The sequence below is a fragment of the Ciona robusta genome, chromosome 3, assembly GCF_009617815.1.
Source record: "Ciona robusta chromosome 3, ASM961781v2".
NCBI lineage: Eukaryota > Metazoa > Chordata > Ascidiacea > Phlebobranchia > Cionidae > Ciona > Ciona robusta.
In genome coordinates, this window is record NC_143237.1 from 8744191 (window position 1) to 8761565 (window position 17375).

Sequence of the window (17375 nt, forward strand, 5' to 3'; positions counted from 1 at the left end):
AAGATTTCAGATTTCCATTTGGCAGCTGACTAAAAATACCCTAACTTGAAAATGCCAGAGACCCCACACAATACAGCATAGAAATAATATATATTTTGGAACAAACTGCAAACACATACGATAAAAATTTGAGCATATAACATTAATAGCGAACTAAATCATATTCTGTGTAAAATTCAATGATTATATTTACAATGAAATATACATGCAACCATTCAACCCTGAACGTTTGGCACAAAATGACATGGTCACAATCAATACACCTAAAGATGATAAAATGTTGCTGTGGCCTTTAACTGTTTCAGCAGCATTTAAATTTTTAAATCTACATTTAGGTCATATTTTTCCTCCACTACTACAAACACACTATTTCTGGTAGAGCTTTTACGGTAAAATATAAAATAAGTTTCTACAATCGAAGTGACGAACGTGTTGAGTTAAGTGTGTTGTCAAAATCAGCGTCTTCGCTTAAAACATTCACTCTCTGCTGCAAAGACTTCACCTGTGATGCATAAATATTGTATATGTGGCATGTTCACATTTTACACAACCTCAATTTTGGCACCGGTGAAGAGTATGTTACAGATTAGGGTGGTGGAAAGTGTTAGAGGTTGGTGATTAGGGGTTATCAGTTAAACTGTTAGAAGTTGGTGGGTATATGGATTAGCAGATAATGTAGGGGAAGGATTCTTCACTAGCACCCAAATTTAAAAAAAAAACTTACATTTTTGTAAAATTTCACAAAGATAAATCGTAAATAAATTTGTACCTGTGATCGCAAGCAACTTATAGTTTGTTCTAAATCTTGTTTGAGAGATTTTGGAAGAGTTTCGTTCAGTCTTTCTTCACATTTTAACTTTACTTTTGTCAGCTGTATAGAAAACATTATAAAGATAAAGTAACATTATATAAAAATCAAGGCAGACTGATCAACATTTAAAAAATGCACACAAGTTACCTAAATTTTTGTTAAAATTCAAAATTACTGTTCAAAATTGTGAGAAGTTTTGCATTTAAACTTGTAGCCAAAAAATATCAAAGTTGTGAATGTTCTATTAACTAGGTATTCAAACATGTGGATCTATGCTCACCTCATCTCTTAGATCGTATTCAAGTTTATGAGAATCTCTTTGAATAATATGAAGCTTGTCACGTTCAGATTCCAACTCATTCTGTAGATTCTGTTTTATGAAACAACATGTTTCAACATTACGTTTACCAAAGGTATTAAACAAATATTAAAAAAAATATTACAGAGATTTAGAAATTTATGCCTTTTATTAATTATAGATTTTTAATAATAATTATTTTAAAAAGTTTTGTCAGTTTGAAAATCAGCCATTTTTTTAAATTTCAAAAACTTTTTTTTATTAATTTTTAAAACATATTTAAAAATACTAAGAAAAAACATAACAAACACATTTGCAAATCCACCCACCACCACAGTTGAATGATGTTGCATCTTCAACCTCATCAAATCATCCTCTCTCCTCTTCTGTTCGTCCAGCATCTGATCCTCCACCTCTTTCTTCACGGACATCAACGTCTCCCGCATCTCCTGCTCCTTCCTCTGTGCCTCCGCGATCCGATCATGAGATCGATCCAATCGCTGACGATGATCATGCTCAAGTTGATCAAGCCTCGTCTTCGTCTGGGATAAAACGATATAAAAACTTCTCTTATGCTAATGCAACTTTCAAAAATTCACATAAAAAAGTTTGCACCAGAACCTAAAAGTCTTTTGTAAAATATATAAGAAAAAATGCAAAACATAATTGAATCTTAAAATATACAGTGCAGAGCATTATCCACTAATTGATAAAACGCGATTAAAAAAAAACTTGCCATTGCATAAAAAAAACCTATTGCCACCAAAATTATCGCCACACACCTTCTGTGCTTGTCTTTCAAGTTCAGCAGCGTGTTGTTGATGCATCTCCATCCGCTGTCGATCTATCTCAGCTTCCAACCTCGAAACCACTGTGTCGTGTTCCTTCGTTGATTTCTGTCTCTCTTCCTCCCTCAAGAGGCCAAGTTCGACGAGCTGCTGCCGACGAAGAGAGTTAGAGTTCACGACCTCTTCTCGAAGGTCACGAATTTGAGATTCAAGATTTGCTATAGCCTAAAATGGAAAAATTACAAAATTTTAGTTTAGCTGGTGTGAAACTTCTATTATTTATGGGAAACTTATTATTTTGATAAAGTTTTTCATGGCGGTTCTTTCATATACAAACATTTCACACAGTCTAATTTTAAAACTAGCAAATTAGCAAGAAATTAGTGATTTTTTATCTTAAAAGGGAAAACAGGTCAGTGACTCCTAAAGTTGAAAACCTATGTCTGCAGATCTTTTTTACCAATCTACAAATGTTGGCATGATTATCATCACCTCCTGGTGTTGCAACTTCCGCTCCTCCGCGATCCTCTCCTGCTCCTCCAGGGACTCCCTCAACCTCGCTTCCGACTGTGAGAGCTGATACTCGTAATCCCGGACCACTTTTTCATGCTCGGATGTTGCTCTCTGATGATCCACCTCCTTTTCATGCTCCTGCATCAATCGCTGACGATTCAACTAAGGAAAAAGAATAATCCAAATTTTGAACAACTGAAAATTCAAAGTTATGATTTGACTGAAAAAAAGATTTATAAAAAAATTAAACAACTAAAATTTTTTAAAATTAATGAATACATAAAAAAAGAATTCAGAAAAAAATTGAACTTAAAAAAATCAAATTCAAAAACTTTTTAACATTTTTTGTCTAACATTTAAGAAAAAGGCAAAGGAGTTCCCACCTCATCATTATGAGCTTCTTTCAACTCCGAGATTTGTTTCCTAAACTCCTCCTGAAGTTTCTCTCTCGTCACCTGACTCTTTTCAAGATCTCTTTCCATTCTTTCAAGTTGATTCCTCATATCAGCGTAAACTTTTTGTTGTGCCTCATTTACCTAAAGTTGGAATGAAATTAACTTATTTAGCCTTAAGTGGCCGAAAAACAACGGTCCTTACAAGGGTGTTCTGTTTGGTACACCTTGTTCTAGCTTAGGTGTCACCAGGTATGTAACTTTGTGTGAATATTTTTTATTGTATATGGCTGATAATTTAGTCAACCCATCAGTAATCGCTGGGTTGTAGCAATCATGGTTAAATGCCTTTCCAGAAGACACATTTTTCCACATTGATAGCAGCGAAAAGCCTTGAGCCCATTACCTCTTGGGTGCCCTTTTCCCTAGAACATCCAATCGAACTTACATGTCTCTTGTAATTATCAATAGCTTGTTCAGCTTGTGTTGAAACTTGTTTCTTCTCCATGCTTTGTTTAACTATTTGTTCGTCTTTCTCTCTGGAATGATAAACATAACACCATCAAAAACTTTCAAGTTTCAACCCATAAGCGTATTACTAACATTCTGATAACTGTTTATGTTATAGTGTTTATCGAAACAGATAGACACAAAAACACAAGAACACTCACTGACCTGTTTCCCTTTTAAGATTTAAAGATATTACAAAAAAATTAGTGGCAGAATTTCAAAGGTAAAAAAGTTACGTGAAATGCAGAATGTTGGTAAATTTAACTAAAACCTTTTTATAAAACCGAGATTTTTCTGTTTCAACTTTTTCTAGATAACTTGGTTTAGATAATATTTTAACTTTACTTGATTATATCTTCCAATGATATTGTTTGTCGTTTATGTTGAGCACGCTCCTCATCCCACTCTGCTTTTAATCCATGGATCTGTTTATCATGAAGATGTTGGAGACTCATCATATCTTGCTGATGCAGGGACTCTTTTTCCTGAAAAAAGACAATTTAATTATCAAAAATACAAGAAAACACTTTTAGACAAAAAAGATTGACACATCTTTTTCACAAATTAGAAGTTACAGAAAAGCTAAAAAATAGTAAAAAGGTATGTTATTAATAAGGTGAAAGTAGTAAAAGACAGAATTCTCACTCTTAAATCTCTAGACTTTTGTTGCTCACTATCTTGTAATGCATGTCGGAGATTCTGAATTTGATCTTCAAAGTCATGTTGCACTTCTTGTATCTGAACATTGTAATTTCAGCGGTCAATTTTAAAGTTTAAACGAAATAGGAAAAATATCAGTTTACTGTTTCTTAAAAAAATTAGGTTCAACAAGTGCAACAATGCAGAAATAAAACATCGAAATAAAAAAAAATAAAAAATTGTTTAAACAAAAAATAACAAAAAATTTTAACAAAACTTTTTTAAGACATAAAAAAGAAGTTCAAACTAAAATTTAACTCAGCACTGTATTACCTTTGCAGTTAAAACTGAGTTTTCTTGTTTTAGAAATTCCAGGTTTGCTTCATGTTTGTTGTTTTGGCTCGTCACAGTTGTTTCGTGGTCGCTTTTAATTCTTTCCAATTCTCGAAGTAAACTATTACACCTGAAATAAACATGAAAAAATATTCCATTAACACAATTTCTGCTTATCCCTTGGATTACAAAAAAGCCATCCTTAATAACATAGCAAACAGATAGGCATTAACAAAAAAATGACAGTAATTATACATGCTAAAAAAATAAATAAAAAAGCTTTGATAAAAACATGGCTGTTAAAACTTATAAGAATCAACTCACAGTGAGTTGCAAATAATTAATTCGAGCACATTACTGTGTAAACTAATATTAACATTAACAGATATAGTTGGCTGGTGGAAGATGGGACACCCTTAGATCGTTGTTAATTGTTTAAAACCCAACCAGGATATTTGGATGTTATATGCTAAAGATCCATCCTCCCAAACCTGCTATATCTAGTTTTAAAAAGTGGGGAAGGCAGTAGCAACCATTTTATATTAAATTACAGTAATAACTAAATTCATGGTCTAATTTATATTATGCTCAATCTGTCAGGTGTCTAGGAATATAACAAGTAACGACAATAGTAATTAAAATTAACCTACTTTGAAGAAGAATGTTGTAAATCGGTCAGTGTTTTCTCGTGAACATTTTCCAGTTGTTGTTTCTCCGATAACAGAGTTTGTTTAGCCGTCATTGAAGCTTCAGTTTCCTGAGTGAGTTGGACTACTCTGTTCTCTAACTCAGTTATGATCAGTTTCTGAAAAGAAAGGAATTCTATATGGGTGGGTCCTATTGCAGGACATATAATATAAACGGATATTTGAAAACTTGCATTTTGGAATTTAATGCTCTCTGCAAACTAATTAAAAAATTGAACTTATTTAAACAAGTTTTTTTGTAATGTTTAATCCGCTTGAAATAGGTGGTTAAATTTAAAAAAAAAATAAAACAATAAAACAATTACCATTTTATAAAAGTTTAAATTAAAAATTTCATTTTATTTTCTTACAGTGGCTTGAGCTTGTGAGTTATAATCTTCTTCCATGGCTGATAATCTTTGATTGGTGTCATCCAGTAGATCTTGGATGCCTCGCGTGTGGTTCTTTTGCAAATCATATTTATCTTGCTCCATTTTACAAGTTAATTCATGGATCTAAAAAAAAAAGTTATTAGTAAATTTTTTGGAAGTCAAAAAATGTAAGCTATTTTGGAAAAAATTACTGTAGAGTTATCATTTTGCAGCAAGACTAAACAAGTTTTAAATCAAGAACTTTAAAAACAAAATAATTTTTTTTAGTTAAATCACCTAAAATCTTAACATAAATGATATTTTAAATGTTGAACTACGCAGATAAAATCAAATTTCCATATTATCGGGTAATTAAAAAAGTTCCCACCCCTAACAAAATATATGCTGTATAATGGTGTAAACCTATATTTAAACACAATCCAGCCAAAGTATTGATTACAAATTGTTCTTGCTTTACCTTGGAATCGTATTCAAGCTTGATGGCGTTTGTATTTTGTTCAAACAAACTTTTTAATTCGTCAATTTCCTTTTCTTTGTTCTCCTCCATTCTCTGAACCTCCTTCATAGCTTGTTGGGCTGGAGAATAAATTATAAAACTTCTTTAATTATATTATGGTGGTGTTAGAATGATACTTTTTTTAAAAACTGGAATTACGAAAATTTCCTAGTTTGTTGGCTATAAAGCTTCTGTAAACATTTAGGGAAAATATTTTTGAACAAGTTTTAGAAAACTATATGATTAGTTTAAAGTCTTATGGAGTCATTAGACTGTTAAATAAATATGTTCATATTTTGTTTGTTTTTATGTCGTTTTAACCAACCTCTTTTTTCCACTTTTCTTTTCGTTTCCTCTGACTCCTTTTCTTTCCCTTTATAGTGGGATTTCAATTCTTCTATTTCGTTATTTTTCCGATCCAAAATCTGAAACCACACAAAAAAAAGCAACTTGTGAAATTGTTCAAGATTTTAACCATAGCTTCTCAAACATTTTAAATTGGGTGGATTAAAAAAAATTATTTTTTAAACTAATATGACAAATTTTAGTAAAACCAAAATTTAATAACCTGCTAGCTAATTTTATGCTTAAAAAATTGAAATTTTGTTTACATACATTAACACTTATAAAAAATACAAATCTTTAAGATAAATTGTTGAAAACCATTTTTACCTTCTGAACTGCCAAGTCATGCTTATGTTGCATTTTCAATTTATCTTCATGAAATCGAGCTTCAAGAACTTTGGTTTTCATTTCAATCTGAAAGTTGGAACTCAAATAAGATTTTATCTCACACATGAACGAATAAATGTAACGTGATTAAATATTTCATTTTTCTCTTAAACTTTATTTTTTACCTCTTTTTCATGAATTTTCACCAAACTTTGTTCATCTCTAAATGTAACTGCAACAGAGTATAAAAATATTTACAAACTAATTTAAATTAGCAAAGAAAAGAACTCAGTAGAAAAAGACAGAATTTCAAACAAATGGTTTTAATTATCAAACTCCACATACCATTATTGTAGAAAATCCAAACCAAAATTATAAACAATCTTACCTTTGCCAGGATCAGTTGAAATGAACCTCTGAAATGTGAAATATATTTTTGAAAAAACATAAAATATTTCTGTAAATAACAAACCAACCATATGCGTTAAACAACAAAATTCACAAATACCACAATTAAAAAGATATCAAATACACAACTTACAGTTGATGGTTGATCTGTATCATTCGTTAAGTCAAACCCCTGAAAATAATATTTAAGATAAAAAAAACAGTTAAAATATCTGAAGTAACACAAACTGATATTTTCAATTCAAGTTTACCTTCATTCTGTAATCTATAGGTGAAGGCTGGAGTTGGTAAGTTGAAAAATCAACATTTTCTTTTTCATCTGTGAACATGCAATGCAAAATGTTGTTTTAAAATAATGACTACAATTTAGACACTATGCTGTTACATAAGATGGGCAAACTAAATGGGTGTTATTAACCAACCCCTTTGCCTAATGCCTATGCATCTACAAAATGCATGAATTTTACATTAAAAGAATTTTTTTAAATAAAAAAAATGGTCATCTAAAGAAGCATAACACAGGCCCTATTTGTTAGAATACCTTTCATTTCATCATGCAACCAGTTTAAAGTTGCAGATGCAGTCTTACTAGGACTACTGGTAGCACTTGGTTCTTCATAGAATCTTTTAGAATCAGTAGAAGGAATTGTTTCATCAAAGAATATTGTCTGTAGAGAATATGCATGTATTAAAATATAAAATAATATAAATTATTGTGTTTATGTATGACTGACAATTCGGACAACCCATTAGTGACCACTGGGTTGGCTTGGAACAATTGCTGTTAAGTGTCTTGCTCAAGGACACATTCGCCCACAACGGTAGCAGCGAAAAGCCCTAAACCCATTACCTCTGTGTTAGTAGCAGGCGCCCTGCTGATTTGCCACCGCGCCATACAATAATAAACAATATTTAACCCCACAGTCATCAGATTCAGATTATTTAAACAACAATTAACAAAACAAACCATATAGGAAGGTAATGGTTTAAGAGGTCCAGACTCTGGCCGTGTTGAAAAAGGTCCATCAAGCATTCCTCTCTTAAGCATATGCCATAATAACTTTGCGTACATGTTACGGGTGTTTCTGAATGATAAAAGTGTTAAAGAAGCCGAGAACATAGAAATTAGGAAGATACTGCTATAGCAGAAAGTCGCTAATGTATTTGGACAGCCTTATGGGTCAATAGTTAGGCACTTGCATCGTAACTGAAGGGTACTGAGTTCAATGCTTCATTAATTGTATTTGGGCAAAACGCATAGCAGACATTGCTTCAATCAAGTGGTTTTTAATGGGTTGTACCACCTTTAGTGTTTCAGTAAGCCAACTGTGGTCTGAATTGCAGGTCTTATTGCATGGCACCTCACCAACATTAAATAGACACCACTGTAGTTTGAAATAAAAATTATTACAACAAATTTGGAATCACCTTGCATTAGATGATCCTACAGGTTCACAAAGTTTCTTTATCCAAACAGCACATCTTTGACGTTCTGAAATACGAAGAGATTTTACATTTCGAACTAGTAATGCTAGCAGTAGCACTGAATGCAACTTTAGATATTGTGTGCAACACAAATTAAAACTATATTGTGAACAGCGCAAACAAATAAGCATGAAAAGTAACCCCAAAATAATTTTATAAAAAATTCAAGCAACAAAATTAGGTAAAACAACCAGATTTATATAATGTTTTTTTACTTACCAGTTTTATGATTCAATCTCAGCACATAAGGCTTCATATCTACCAAGTAGTGATCAAATTCTGAATCCATTCTCATTTCTCTTGAATCCATTCGAAATTGAATATTACAGATTGGGTTTTACCAAACCATTCATATAGCTATACCACGCCCATTAACAAGCATACTATCTATTACTCTGATGATATAGGTGTCTGGTGTTTAAATTGAAAGACATTTCTTGTTTATCTATGGTAGTGTATTTTGTAATACATGAATAAAACCTCAAGGTATGATTTTTTCACTAAAAAATGTACTATTCTTACATATTATTCTTACTCATTATCATACATTCTGTTTAAAAGCTTTTTATTGCAGTCAAATTCCTTCTTTGCTTTGAGGCAGGAAAAGAAACAAAAACAACACAAACGTAGTAAATTTAGATTTCCAGGTAACGTGCGCTTTTGTTTAAATCAAGCTGTTTCACAAGAGGCGCACTTTGTTTCACATTGATTTTATTTCGCCCTTTACAAGTGATACATTCGACCACAAATTATACCATATAATAAATTAATATAATATATATATTTGGTTTATACTAAAGTGCCCTTGCAGGAATCCTTATAGCAGTCGGGGTATGGAAATTTGTCAGGAATAATATTGGTTTCGGTTGTGAATTCAATCATGTTGCCATCTGATGCTGGAAAAGTCATCTACAAAAACAAATCACATATTAGAAAAAAATTTACAATTCTTGTTTTCACGATCGCTTACCTGAATAAAGAATGCTCGCCACCTTCCGAATAATGGGGTGTCGAACTCAGCTCGATATTTAAGATGGCCAATTGATGTTACGTTGCTATGATGCCAAATGTTCGGTTGCACGATAGGTTGAGCGCTTACATCGGTTGTATTGCCTCGTAGAAGTCGGAAATCGCGTCTACAATAAGAATGTGTAAGCGGTTAAATGTAAGACCTGCTGATATGCTACAAATACCGTTTTGATGAGATTGAGGTGACGGACCATGCCCGAATCAAAGTAGGAACGGTATCCAGTGTAACATCAATACCACCCCCAGTTGCAGTGTTGTAAAGTGTCCACGTTGCTTGAGGAAGTTTTTTACCCTACATGACAGACAATTTTGAAATATAGTATGGTGGGGTAAGATGGAGCATGTTTTTTCATTTCTTTTTCCTGTTCTTTTTAGTAGTAAACAACGAATATTTATTACAAAATTGTGTAACCGCATCATCGCGACTCTATAAGACGGTTGTTGATTGTTAAATCACGATCAGGAAATGTGGGATTTTGATGCTAACGGTATCCCACCTTTCCCCACTGTTATATACAGCTAGTATAGATAAACCCTATTTTTTCCTTATTTTTAAGTTCCTTTTAAAATAACCAGTGAAAAACTTACTTACTTTCATAACACTAACGTAGAAGGCCTTGATGTTAAACATAAGCTGGAGCTCGTGCCCGACACACGAATGCTCGGCGTTGGGAAGCATGTTAACGTACATTGGGCCCTTCATTGAGGTAAGGTAGTAGTGAGAGTCGTCGGGTAAAAAGAATTCGTCACCGCCTGTGCTGAACACCATCTTAGGCATTGTAAGTCGGTCGACATAGGCTGCAACACGCAAGGATTTATGATTGGTGATTGCCTATACATGTAGTAGGTTGGAGCAAAAACTGTTTTTCTCGAAGACACATATATACTTCTGCAATGGTACCGTCAAGCTTCAAATTCATATACCACTGTGCTAGAGGCAGGAGCACGAACCACTGTGTTAAACCTTATACTTACATAAAGGATCCACAATGGCGGCCAGTGCGGGCATGTTTGGATGGTCAAGATCTTTAGTAATATCCTCATCGTAATAATCCTTAAACGCGAAGCTCCAACCACCATATGCTCGGTAATGATGGTGCAAGTTCTGTGTTGTAACTAAATAACTTATATACACAAAACATATGATATATAGGGTTGGGGAAGATGGGACACCCTTTTATTCTATTTTCTTGTACCATTTGGTAGTAAACAAAAACATTCAAGGAATTATAAAACCGTACCCCCGATATTCAATTTAGAAGCTTCTTATAAATTGAATGTCACTAACAAAGCTGAGGTGTTATTAAACTCAAACACAAGGCACTTTTGATCACCTTAACCATGTTTAACTCGTCCATAACTATAGGTGTCATGCACTGCACACGTTTATCTACAGCAGCGGTCGTCCATGTGGTCCAGCCTCTCTGTAAAAATGTAACTTTTACCATTTAATTTTAGACGGTTGGGCTAAAATAACACATTTCCCTTTTTCTAGTCTCATTTGATAGTAAAGTAATAATATTTACAGAATCATAGAACTATATTTAGCCCAGCGACTCTAATAGATCGTTATTATTTGTTTGAAACACCATCAGGAAATATGGGATATTATGCGCTATCGGTATCCATCTTATCCCCCAGTACTGTATGGTCATTTTTATAGCAATCATTGTGAGAACTGGAAATTACCTTTGAAGCTCCACCAACGCACCATCTTTCGATTTGGTTTCCAACTGTCTTATTGATAAAGTCAGTTACAGCGTCCATGGCTTTTACTGAAGCTTTGGTCATGGGCATTCTTAACAACCATTCTGGCTGGTTCGGGTTTTCTAAGAAATGGCGCCAGGTGTATGCAATAATTGCGTCTTCGGTACGACGCTGTTTCTTCGGGTCGTGTTTGAACGTCATGTGCTCGTTCGGAATTTGTTTTAAGTCCACAACAATTCTGTTTGTGGGATATAGGTGTTTTAATATATATTTAGAAAAAAGGGTGAAGGTTTTGAAATATGGTTTTAAAGGCGTATAAGTAAATGTATATTTAATGTTTTTAGTTGGGCGTATGGAAATCGTATGGAATGTCGGCAAGAGCGAATATAAAAAATAACGTCAGTACAATGGCCGTAAACCGGCAACTAGGTAAAAATAGATGCCCGTTTTGTTAATAAAAAAAGCCTAAAAGAAAATAACAATTTTTCGAGTCAACTTACGATTTTGAGGATTCAGCCATCAGCCCAGTAAACATTACAAAGGTATCCGTGATTTCAGGAGGGCTATCTGGATTGTCATTACCACCGCCATCTATTAATAAGAACGCACTGTTGCTTAGAGCTGGGTCGAACTCATCAGGAACATGAACGATAACAAAATGCCACCATAGTGACCTGTCCGTGTCGTTTGCTGAAACAAGAATTATACTCCAGCTTTAATGCATGAATGAGTAAATAAATATAGCTTCAGATGAAGGCTTACGTGTCAGCCATTGCTGTGACGTCATGTTTATTAGATATGACGTATGGCCCGGCGATTTGTACGTCCAATCACGAAGTACGGTGTAGCTATAGTGACCATCGTCTTTCATGACGTAATCATCAAGGGGATTTCCCTGAATAGCAACCAAGCCGAACAGGCATAGTGCAAAGAAGAACTGGAAATGGATACTATGTGTTATGATAGGTATAAGTTAGTGGGCGTAGTATATCAATAGCGGATAGACTATGATACTAGGCATAGTGGATAAAGCACACCAAACTGGTCATTAATATGAAACAGACGAGGTGTGGAAACATAACATCCGTGTTATAAAGACCGGCTACACGAGGATAAAAAAGTTACATTTATATCATCTAACTCCTATATCTTCTAACACGTTTATATATTACATTATCTTATATTATCTAACGTTATAACTTTGATGGTATAGATTTTTTATATTTTTGCATAACTATATATATGCCTCGTAATTTTTACCCACCGCTTTATGTTCACGCTTGAGGACAGAAGGTTTAAAAAAGTGCAAATACAGTACAAGGCGATAAAAAACTAATTTCTCTTGGTAGTAAACAATTAACATTTACAAAATTATGTAACGGTATCATCAAGTCTCAAAAAGTGCGCCTAAAACACACGGTTAGGAAACGTGGTATATTCTGTGCTTACGATGTACAACTTATTACACTGCAGTATAATATAAATACAATTGTATAAAAACTCACCTCAGTTCGAAGCATTCTTGCAGTCTTGGTGAGCAACCAGTTGCAAGTGGGGGGTGGGGCGTGTTCTCACCGGATTGAAGGTCGACAAACAAACTTACTGCACGTGATGTGATAGCTCTGCAAACACTTCATAAATTTAACCGAATGATCAACGGGTACATGCAGTTGCAGATATATGTATCTGCCTCGTTAAACGATTTAAATAGAAAAAATACTTAATACAACACAACTTTCGAAAGTAAGCTTGGTTTCGAACTCGATTGAGTTCTTCTTTTTACGTTGGCGGTTTTATGAACGGAAGCCGGCCAAGCTAACACAAACCGGTGGGTAAAATAAGTAAACAAATTGCTAATGGGCAAAGGTTGGTGTTATGCAGCAAACAAACAATGATGTAGCAATATCTGATTGGATGTAATATATTGGAATTGGTGTGTACCTATGGGCTGTTACCTATGAGAATTATTAGCTCAGGAATTAAATAACTTTGCTGCTAAATTATCAGCTTTAAAAAATGCAAGGAATTGTTTTACCGGTAAGTTTTTTTTTTGATTTTGGATTGAAAAGTGGGTCAAAATATAAGGCATATCATTTTGAAAAAGCATTATAATATTTTGTTAAATGATAAGTGCATTATGCGTGTTATACCATAGTGCAAAAAATTGGAAGAAGTTTTACTATTATAGTAAGTAAATATTTGAAAATATTTACCCTTTTTTACAGATTCTTATTATTGTGACTTTTGTTGGTATATCTACTTCTACCCCGTTAGATGATTACGTACATCATGATGACGGTTACTTTAACGTCGAGATTGTCACCAACTGGACGCGAAAGGACGCGGCACATACGTCATACTTGCTCAACATGACGTCACAAAAATGGCTGACAGGTGATCGAAAAATCAACATTTTTTTAAGGCGAATAATTTTAAATACGAAAGTAGTGTGGGCTAAGATGGATACATCATAGAACACAATATTCTATATTTCCCAACCGTGTTTTAACATCTAACAACGCTATTTTACACTTGTAAGGATACGGTTATATATAATTCTATTGGTTCTATAAAAATAAACGCCTATAGCTGAAAACGCCTATAAAAAATCTTAATCAAAACATTATTAAATACCGTTTCGATTCCCACAGAAAAGAACGTGAGCAGATCAGTGTGGTGGCATTACCTTATAGTGAATATCCCACATTATTTTGACCCTGAGATGCATGGGAGTGGCTACATGAAGATTGTGGGAGGGAATAACAACAATCCGGATGCGGTGCCAGATGAAACGGATGACGATATCATGTTGTCTGGTATGATGGCCGAAAGAACTGGAAGGTAAGACGGTATAATTTATCTCGTTCCGCTAGCTTAAAAAATCATTTGACAAGTTCAATCTTTACAGCGTTACAGCTATACTCAAGCAAGTACCGAACCAGTACATCGTATTTGCATCTGATCCAAAACAAGCTAAGCGAGATGAAGATGCTATTATAGCTTTCACATGGCGACATTTCATTGACGACCCGAGCCAGCCTGAATGGTTGTTACGTTTACCGATGACCAAGGCAGCAGTGAAGGCAATGGATGCCATAAATGCTTTTGTGCTCGACGTAGCAAAGAGGCCTGTGGATAAGTTTTGTGTAGGAGGCGAATCAAAGGTTAGATGTATGAAAATATATAGTGATGAATTATAATATAGTATAGAGGTGTATATTTTAAATTAACACTTTTTCCAAAACTTTTTATACACTTATTTTTCCTTGCGTGGCGGTGCGAACAATAAGCTATATAACACAACCGTAGTATTGCATTCGCCTAATCGCCTATATTGGATATATTGGATATAGTTTAATAAAACATGAGGGTGGTGCCCTAATTAATGTGTGTAATAACATTTTGGTATTTTTCGCTGCATTTATACAAATTAAACCCGATTTGATTGGCAGAGAGGATGGACAACTTGGACAACAGCAGCGGTTGATTATAAGCGCGTGAAATGCATTACACCAATCGTTATGGATGAACTTAACCTTGTCAAGGTGGATGATTGGATAGATTTTATAAACTATATTTTAAGTATTTGTTTAGTATACTTACGACTGTCTTTTCGGATTCTAGCAATTGGTTTCGAAATCGTAACGAACAGTAGGCAAGACAACGGCAATTGCTTTAACTCTTGCTCTAACCCAGTGATTACTAATGGGTTATTTACAATGTCAGCCATATATAAAGTAGGGTGGGGGAAGATGGGGCACCTCTGGCACATAAGACTCAAATACCCTGATGGTGTTTTAAATAATTAACAGCAGTCTATGGGAGTCGTGAGGATACGGTTTTATAACTCTTTGCATTTTCTTTGTTTACTACTAAATGGGAAAAGCAAATGGGCTAAAAGGTGTCCCATCTCCCCCCATCCTACTATATATACAAAAAATCAATCACTTACAAAGTTACCTACATGGTAACTCGTAAGCTGCCACGAGGTGTATGAAACACAACATCCGTTGTATAACGACTGTCGTTTTTAGCCACGCGAGGATAAAGGAAAGTACATTTATTCATTTATCGAATGCATGCAGAATCTGCACCATCATTATCGGGCTTACGGAGGTTGGACTTTCGAATTCAACGATTATTACGAAGAATTCGTCACAAGGGACTTAGATAATCCGAACACACAATTAATGGCGGATATTGTGGATCCTCTATGTGAGTTAATTGTGTATTAATTGCTGTGTGTTAAAATTGTACACATGGGCGTCGTGTGCGTCATGGGCGTCGGCTAAGGGACCATGACCCTCTATATAGATCAGAGGGTTTCGTGTTCGAGGTTGAACAAAAATTTCAATATTTAAACACCGACTTACCTCTCCATATTTGAAGTACAAATTCCATAGCATCCTAACTAAACTGGTCAATGTAACAATATTCACAGCTTACAAAGATCGGCTTACGATGCCGAAACTGATCATCAGCACCGGTAGCGACGAGTTCTTTTTACCCGATGATTCTTATTACTATCTCGACCAGTTAACTGGACCAACGTATCTATCCATGCTTCCTAACACTGATCATTCGTGCGACGGTAAAGAAGTCGATATCTTGCATAACGTTGAAAGTTTCTACGTTAGCAGTATGAAGGTAATTCATTTTTCGTGATATAACGAGATCTGTATTATGATCCACAATTCTACATTGAACGAATAAACATAACTTGTTATATAATCCTTGCTTGGTGAGGCAGCGACAGTCGTTATACCACGGATGTTCTGTTTAACACACATTGTGCCCACCCACAACTTTGCAAGACTAATTCTAAATTAACCGTTTCTTGCACTATATTAGTGTATGGTGCTTAGTCGTGCCGAAATCAGATCAAAATGTGCTGCTGGAAGGAAAGAAGGCGCACCATCAGCCAACGCGAAGTAATAATTACAAATGTGAAACACGCAAGAAAAATAGAAAATCAATACTCTTTAAAGGGAGTTACGTCAAATTAATTTAACCTAAAACGATAATTGTTATTCTGTAGAACGTTTGGCACGATCAAAGGTATTATAAATTAAGACGTTGTGCACGACATGCGTGTTAAATATAGTATACATATATATTTTTTATCACAGGGCTACCCATTACCTCAAGTAACTTGGAAGTTAACCAGCAATAGCACATACGGTTCCATACAAGTTACTTCGCCAACCAAACCAAGTCTTGTCAGAGCTTTCTACGCTGTAACAGAGTCATCTACGAGGTAAATTGCTTTATTCATGGCTGACCACGTGTAAGTGTCTGGCAATAAAAGCAGCATTGAGCTCTGAACCCGGTACCTTTAGGTTGCGACGCGACGAGCGTTCCAACTGTAGTAACTGCGACTAATGGAAAACATGTGTTTACTTTACGCTAGGAGAGATTTCCGGCGCTACAAACTCAACGAAACAGATCCAATGTCAGGTCCAGTGCTTCAGAAGATATTGTGGGTATTCGATGGTGTTACGAAACATAGCGACACAGAGTTCAGTGCTGCTTACTCTGCTCCAGCTAAAGGGTGGCTGGCGTTTTTCATTGAGGTTTGATGTGTGAACGGCAACTGTAAGACCGATTATTCAAATGAATTAAAAGTAGCGTCGTAGTTAAAACCTTTAAAGGTGACTATTTAAAGAAAGGTGCTACGACGCGCTTAGGCCCGGGCTTGGCCAGCACGGGACCTGGTATTTAAGCTAGACGTGTTTGGGCATTACTTCAGTAAAGTAACACAAGAGTAATAAAAATAATATAATCGATCGAACTTTTGTTTTCAGTAAGGCATAGTGTACTTAAACCGTTTTTGTTTTTAGATGAGTTACGCGGTTCCCGGTGGTTCAGTGATGGTGGTAACAACTGAAACTAACATGGTTCCTCATAACTTACCTTTTCCTGATTGCTCTGGGGAAGACTGCATGGGAACGTTGGTGTGATTGTTACCGGTTACTGCATATAGTAAATGAAACTAACAGAAGTAATACGAATGCAAAATAAAACATCACAGTGTCTGTAAAGTAGTACTATATAATAAGTCTGAGAAATATTTAAAATGCACTCTATGACATTCGTTACAGCAGTGTTCTATTTCGCACGCTTTTCTCGCCTACACGGCTGACAATTTAGTCAAGTTTCTCACCAAGGACACACGACTAAATGTGTGTCAGCATTAAACTTGGAATCCGGTATTCC

General features: G+C 34.8%; 3 protein-coding genes across 3 annotated transcripts; 1 reads left to right on the forward strand and 2 right to left on the reverse strand.

Moving 5' to 3' along the window:
* Positions 1-73: 73 nt before the first annotated feature.
* Positions 74-8854, reverse strand: LOC149738960 (centrosomal protein of 112 kDa-like). Its single transcript, XM_089875546.1, has 24 exons — positions 8643-8854; positions 8367-8430; positions 7906-8023; positions 7480-7606; positions 7190-7257; positions 7072-7110; positions 6919-6946; positions 6716-6762; positions 6531-6617; positions 6184-6283; positions 5820-5938; positions 5342-5485; positions 4935-5089; positions 4285-4414; positions 3958-4050; positions 3658-3797; positions 3251-3341; positions 2794-2946; positions 2390-2572; positions 1892-2122; positions 1439-1651; positions 1092-1181; positions 770-871; positions 74-502 (listed from the first exon to the last, which is right to left on the reverse strand). The coding sequence occupies exons 1-24, from the start codon at positions 8731-8733 to the stop codon at positions 410-412; spliced, it is 2706 nt and encodes a 901-aa protein (XP_089731672.1). The 5' UTR covers positions 8734-8854; the 3' UTR covers positions 74-409.
* A 263-nt stretch (positions 8855-9117) lies between these two features.
* On the reverse strand, positions 9118-12879 carry LOC149738961 (autocrine proliferation repressor protein A-like). The gene is made up of 10 exons (XM_089875556.1): positions 12665-12879; positions 11922-12096; positions 11660-11849; positions 11142-11397; positions 10787-10876; positions 10428-10557; positions 10045-10250; positions 9617-9744; positions 9394-9559; positions 9118-9332 (listed from the first exon to the last, which is right to left on the reverse strand). Exons 1-10 carry the CDS (start codon positions 12677-12679, stop codon positions 9213-9215), a joined length of 1476 nt encoding a protein of 491 aa, XP_089731682.1. The 5' UTR covers positions 12680-12879; the 3' UTR covers positions 9118-9212.
* A 117-nt stretch (positions 12880-12996) lies between these two features.
* LOC149738962 (autocrine proliferation repressor protein A-like) lies at positions 12997-17194 on the forward strand. Its single transcript, XM_089875557.1, has 10 exons — positions 12997-13196; positions 13385-13553; positions 13811-14000; positions 14068-14323; positions 14612-14704; positions 15245-15374; positions 15601-15806; positions 16289-16416; positions 16570-16732; positions 17000-17194. Exons 1-10 carry the CDS (start codon positions 13176-13178, stop codon positions 17117-17119), a joined length of 1476 nt encoding a protein of 491 aa, XP_089731683.1. The 5' UTR covers positions 12997-13175; the 3' UTR covers positions 17120-17194.
* Positions 17195-17375: the final 181 nt, after the last annotated feature.

What these genes read in the sequence shown, in the direction of transcription:
- LOC149738960 (XM_089875546.1), bottom strand. Translation starts at nt 8,733, where the DNA reads ATGGATTCAAGAGAAATGAGAATGGATTCAGAATTTGATCACTACTTG. An exon ending in CTATAGATTACAGAATGAAG is followed by an intron (nt 7,111 to 7,189) that starts GTAAACTTGAAT and finishes TATTATTTTCAG; the next exon opens with GGGTTTGACTTAACGAATGA. An exon ending in ATACAGATCAACCATCAACT is followed by an intron (nt 6,947 to 7,071) that starts GTAAGTTGTGTA and finishes TTCACATTTCAG; the next exon opens with AGGTTCATTTCAACTGATCC.
- LOC149738961 (XM_089875556.1), bottom strand. An exon ending in ATGGCTGAATCCTCAAAATC is followed by an intron (nt 11,398 to 11,659) that starts GTAAGTTGACTC and finishes TCCCACAAACAG; the next exon opens with AATTGTTGTGGACTTAAAAC. An exon ending in CGCCATTGTGGATCCTTTAT is followed by an intron (nt 10,251 to 10,427) that starts GTAAGTATAAGG and finishes TGCGTGTTGCAG; the next exon opens with CCTATGTCGACCGACTTACA.
- LOC149738962 (XM_089875557.1), top strand. Translation starts at nt 13,176, where the DNA reads ATGCAAGGAATTGTTTTACCG. An exon ending in TGCAAGGAATTGTTTTACCG is followed by an intron (nt 13,197 to 13,384) that starts GTAAGTTTTTTT and finishes CCTTTTTTACAG; the next exon opens with ATTCTTATTATTGTGACTTT. An exon ending in TCTACGTTAGCAGTATGAAG is followed by an intron (nt 15,807 to 16,288) that starts GTAATTCATTTT and finishes TTTTTATCACAG; the next exon opens with GGCTACCCATTACCTCAAGT.